Source organism: Pelophylax lessonae, assembly GCF_965119305.1.
Source record: "Pelophylax lessonae genome assembly, chromosome: 3".
Taxonomy (NCBI): Eukaryota; Metazoa; Chordata; class Amphibia; order Anura; family Ranidae; genus Pelophylax; species Pelophylax lessonae.
The window spans coordinates 360723153-360729152 of NC_138770.1; the positions used below are offsets into that span (position 1 = coordinate 360723153).

The 6000-nt window shown below is 43.3% G+C and overlaps 1 protein-coding gene across 1 annotated transcript in view; it reads right to left on the minus strand.

Annotated features, from left to right (window-relative positions):
* Positions 1 to 6000, minus strand: part of SNAP91 (synaptosome associated protein 91) — a 251212-nt gene that overhangs the window by 103165 nt on the left and 142047 nt on the right. Inside the window, exon 12 of the mRNA XM_082251196.1 lies at positions 4308 to 4408. Within this exon, the coding sequence (XP_082107322.1) occupies positions 4308 to 4408 (101 nt within the window). The remainder of the gene's footprint in view (positions 1 to 4307; positions 4409 to 6000) is intronic.

Consider the following 6000-nt stretch of genomic DNA (forward strand, 5'->3'; position numbering starts at 1 on the left):
GAGGCATGTAATTGGCCCCAAATTTATTCAGCAGCCGGAAAACAATCCATAACATACAGCCAATTTCATTAGGAACTATCTTCAAGAAGAACAAGGCGTCCTGGAAGTGATGGTTTAGCACATACAGCACCCTGATCTCAACATCATCAAGTCTGCCTAGGATTATACAAAGAGACAGAATGATCTGAGGGACCCATCATCCACAGAAGATCTGTGGTTAGTTCTCCAAGATGCTTAGAACAACCAACCTGCTGAGTTCCCTTCTGTTCATTTACTCTCTCCACTTTGTTAATTGATAAAAGTAAATTATTAGCACTTCTATTTCTGAAAGCCCCCTTAATTTACAGAAGTTTTTCACACCTGCCTAAAACTTTGACAGTAGTGGGTGTATATATATATATATATTTAATATAATATAATATGTGTGTGTGTGTGTGTGTGTGTGTGTGTGTGTGTGTGTGTGTGTGTGTGTGTGTGTGTGTGTGTGTGTGTGTGTGTGTGTGTGTGTGTGTGTGTGTGTGTGTGTGTGTGTGTGTGTGTGTGTGTGTGTGTGTGTGTGTGTGAAAATTGACTGAAATACCAGCCCTAAAAAAGGGCTTTTTGGGGTGCTGTCAGGATGCTGTCCTTACAGCAGGAGTGGACCGAGAACACTAACAAGACTAACAACTGTCCCTATTAACAGCAGCAGCACTCTCCCTGCTCTCACTACTAACACTGCTTCAGAATGATCTAAGATGGATGCTGCCCTTGCTTTTTTATAGGAGGTGGGAGGGTGTGGGAGGGAGGGTATGCTGATTGGCTGGAATGTGTCTTCTGACTGAGGTACAGGGTCAAAGTTTGCCTCAATGATGAAGTATAGGGGACGGACCGTACATCGCATATGTTCGCCCGCAGCGGCGGACACGAACAAGCGATGTTCGCAGGGAACTGTCCGCCGGCGAACAGTTCGGGACATCTCTAATTACAGAGAGGTCCCAACAAGCTGGTAGATCTCCCCGATTAAGCTGCCTGAGACACTTAGCATTATTGTTCCCCTGAGAGATACGAGATGATCCAATAATGATAAATCAGGAGCCATTGCTGTCACTACAAAGTTTATTACAGGTAACCTATTTGTTGCAAAACATCATTGAATTGATTGTTTTGATTGCATATAAACTGTGCTCCAATTCATGGAGTGAAAAGAAGTGATTATTATTATACAAAGGTTTCCAACTGCAAAAGAGGAGAGGTTGCAGATCTGCCTAGATTTTGGTTGCAGCTATGTCTTATTTCCAACATGGCAGCCATTCTGTGTCTCTGTTCCAAAAAATGGACCAAACAGTAAATTTTTTTTTGCATGTTAAATAATAGCTTGTGGAAGGGACCCTGCATGACCCTGAAACGTTGGTTTCACATGACGAATGTGACTTTGTACTAATAAAAATTTATATTATTTGCACCAGAGTGCTTGAAATAGTTCATCTTTCTACGTTTTATCAACCATCTTTCTGTTCTTCCTCTAACTGCTGCAAATGACAGAGGGTGTACATAACAAGAATGCCAAATGACAGTCTGGCAACTGGCACATAAAAAGAAGAAGATTTCAAATACGCAGATGTTGCATTTCATTCAGTTTGAAATATGTTGATTATTTTATCATGAGCTCATCAATTCTGTGATCTATTTTCTTAGCGCCTTTAAGTTACATGAAATGTTAGCTTACTCACCTCTGCTCCCAATCTCCTAGCCATTTTGCAACAATTTGCCCATATCTCTGGCCTGGTGGTCAACACCCACAAATCCAAAGCACTCAATATTTCCCTGCCTGCGCCCCTCCTCACACAGCTACAATTGGTGCTCCCCTTCTCCTGGGCCACTCACCACATTCCCTATCTAGGAGTAAAGCTCACGGCTGACCCACTTGACCTCTATGCAGCTAACTATCCTCCTATGCTACAACACCTAACTAGGCTTATGCAAACTTGGTCCTCACTTCCCTTAGCTTGGATGGGTCGCATCACAGTTGTTAAAATGGCCTTGCTGCCCAAAATATTGTACCTGTTTCGGGTTCTGCCCTTACATGTCCCCTCCTACTACCTGCGTCAGCTCCAAAGCCGGACCTTCTCCTACGTTTGGGGTAAAATTAGACCCAGGGTATCCAGACAGATTCTTCACCTCCACAAACTGCAGGGCGGGCTGGGCCTCCCCCACTTCGCCAAATATTACCAGGCAGCCCAACTAGCCCAGCTGACCAATTGGCACGCTACTCGGGAAATTCCCCTATGGGTGGCCCTCGAAGCGGTCGAATGTGATCCTTTATCGGTGGCCAACCTACTGTGGTTAAAATCCTCTGATCGCAGATCGATTACCAACCCCATTCTACGCCATTCCCTGCACCTTTGGGACACCCTAAAGTTCAAGTATAAGCTTCTGTCGCCCCATAACCCGCTTCTCTCCTACCTCCACAACCCATCCTTCCCCCCAGCTTGGGAATCCCCATCCTCTTTTCAACGTTGGTCGGCAGCTGGCCTCCTCCGGGCCCACTCCTTGATCGTTTTCGATACATTTAAATCCTTTCCGACTCTCCAAGACTCACACCAACTCCCCAATTCTGAGATCTTCCGCTACCTACAAATTAAACACTTCTTATCCCGCTACATACGTACAGACACATCTTTACCCACCTTGACCTCATTTGAACACGTCTGTCTCCATGACCCACACACCCGAGGTCGAATATCCCTCCTTTACTCTAAACTTTCTGAACCCCTAACCCGAGCTCTCCCAGCATATACGTCCAAATGGGAACGGGACTTGGGCATTACACTTGAGCCTGCAGACTGGTCCAAGATCTGGCAGACGACAAAGACAGCCTCCCAAAATATAGTGGCTTCCGAAACCAACTATAAGGTGCTTATGCGTTGGTACCTTGTGCCAGCTCGTATTGCTAAATTCCATCCCTCATACTCTCAGGACTGTTTCCGAGGCTGTCAGGATGAGGGCACTCATATGCATATCTGGTGGTCCTGCCCCGTGGTCCAACGATTTTGGAAGGCTGTCTTTCGCATTCTCTCCACCCTCATGGACACGCACATCGACCCTGACCCCTGTCTCGCCCTCTTGAACGTGAAATCAGATGACATTTCCACACGGCAGCACAAATTGTTCCTACAAGTCGCGACAGCGGCTAAACAAACAATAGCTAAAGCTTGGGAAAACCCCCATCTACCTATTCCCGAAGTGAAACACAGAATTACTAATGCCATGATTCATGCGAAAATTGAGGCGGTCCTGCTGGACAGGGTCGAAAAGTTTGACAAATTATGGCAACCATGGGTAGACCACTTTCTCCCTCCGAACTTTGATAGCACTCTCTTATTGCCCTAAACGGCATATTTGCAATGCTTGTATCCACCAGTAGTTACCCTGCTCCCCCCCGGCGACCCCCCTCCTCCCCCCCCACTTTCTCCCCTTCCACCCCTCTCCTTTCCCCCCATTCCTTTCTTCCCCCCCCCTGTTTTGTCCCCCCGTCTCCCCCCTTCCCCCCTATTCTCACCTCTCTTATGACCATATCCCGCTATATGTACAATACTCTGTCCCATACTCTTCCCCACTGTGGTTACTTCTCTCCACATTCCCTACACAAGTCATTTCGCCATTCTACTACAGTCTGCATCTTGTTTGACCTAATGCCAAGGACTCCTGACCTAACCAGGCTTCCTTTCTCCCTCTGAGCCATGTATTGCGACCCCCGAAAACGATACTTTCATGCATGCTATATGACCCACTGAAGGCGCAGTCGCGCGCGGGCACAGCAAGTTCCCTTTTAGGGGTGCCCGGGTGTTGGCTGTGCTGGAAGGATCTCCCTTCTGGGGTTGTCGCCCACTTGGCTCCGGAATATGTCTGTTACCCTGGTTTGCTTTGTTACTATCTCCGGTTTACTGTTGCGACCTGTTGTGCAAATGTAACCTCTCTTGCTCTGATTGTACATGTTGCGTTGTATTTACTTCTGTTTTTTCAATAAACTATTTGAACAAGAAATGTTAGCTTACCCAGACACGTGCAAATATGGAAAGAAAAAATTAAAAAATCAACTGAATATAAAATAAATACATTCAAGGATAGTTTGTCTTCCATTGATGGGGAAGATTTAATCAAAAATTCTATACAACACTGCAAAGTACTGCCATCTTTAAAAAAGGTAGGTCATCACTTCCAATACAAATCCTGAAAAGTAACATTTAGACAAATGTCAAATTTCCATAGCTTATTCATGATCGCCAATGCAACACAATTTGGGAAAAAAAATTACACATTTCACTTACCACCCCATGCACTAGCGCCTGCAGGGGCAGCTGCCCCACCCTGCGCACTGGAGGTAAAATCTGGTTGTAGATCCAGTAGGTCATTGGAGAGTTTAGCTGAACTGTAAAAAGAAAAATACAAAACTATATAGTCAACGAACAGCCAAAACTATGTTTTTGCATTCGCTAAATTAGCATTTTTCAAATCTATTAGTTTCAGCTATTCAGATTCAGAATACTTTATTACTCCCAAAAGGAAATTATTGCAACACGTGCCACACATCAAAAGACTACACAAGATCACAACAATGAACAGAAACAAGACACAAAATTTGCAACAACAGCCATTAGAGCCTCAAATAAAACAAATTAAAACTACACTCAAACATCCATACAATATAACATAGAATAAATAACATTACAAACATTAAAAAAATAAAGTCAAACTACCAAAATGCAAATATACACCACTTTCTCTAGCATGACCCCAAATAATATTCATCTTAATACCAACATACTCTAAAAACGAAATAAAAATCCTGATCATAAGCCATATAAAAATCATATTTAAATCTTCACCTATAGCACCATATTTATTTTAAATATTTTCTGAATGAATGCAAAGTGTTCTCAGATTGGACGAGGTGGAGAGCTTAACATTGCATTTTCCAAATGGCGCCCGTGCTGAGTTTCCCACTTTCTCTGTTCAGAATGCATCAGAGCAGCCGCTCAACATAGGATCAGGGAGCGTTATCTATTTCAGTGATATCCATCTTCCAGGGTGCAGGCCAGCTACGGTATATACATAGTTATATTGGTCCAGCTAGAACCAATAAAAACTATGTAAAATATACCGTACCTTAATTCACCTTTAAAAATCGAATGACTTTAGGAACAAAATTGTTAAAACTACAAAATGTGCAAGTTATGCTTAAGGCACGGTTTGTATTTTAATGCATGTGTTGTAATACAAAACATGTTAAGCGATACAGTTTGAAAAATGAAGCCTTCCTAATTTTCTGTACATTTTCATGCTTTAGGATGCCCAGAATAATAAAAATGCATGTAAATGCACTACAAAAGATGGGGAAAAAGGAAGAATAGAATCAGACATGGATAGAGCTGAACCTAGCTTCCAAGAGGTATCTAAACCCAACAACAAAAATGGCACTGCATTTCAGCACACCAACTTTAGGTGGATTACCAACCGAAGTGGGACAGGTACCTGTCCAAATCCGGTACCCTCCCCCCCCCCCCCAAAAAAAAATGCCAAGCACAGGAGAGGGGAGGAGAGTATAAAGTGGAACCTCCCCTTTAGGGTGAACTTAAGCTGCTTTAGGATTTATAAATATTCTTACAGTGCAGCGCAACCAAAAACACCATAAAAAGTAATTGAAGACGCACATTTTTTTTCTATTACAGTCCTTTTAAAAACAACAATGCATAAAACTAGCCCCCAAATTACTAAGTCCAAGTGTAAAAGAAAAAAAAATGCAATATAAAAGAATGATCCACCGCAGTATTCTTCAACTACTTAATGACATCAAAAAGTGCACACCACCACTGGCTGGAAAACCTGCTCACCTCACAGATTAGATCAATCAGCTTTGTATATAGACACTCCTGCAATCTCCTGCTACGGTCTCCTTTCCTGGCATCCGGCTCTGCGAACCTCATGCAAGTACAAAGGCAGACTACATAGTGCTCTCCATTT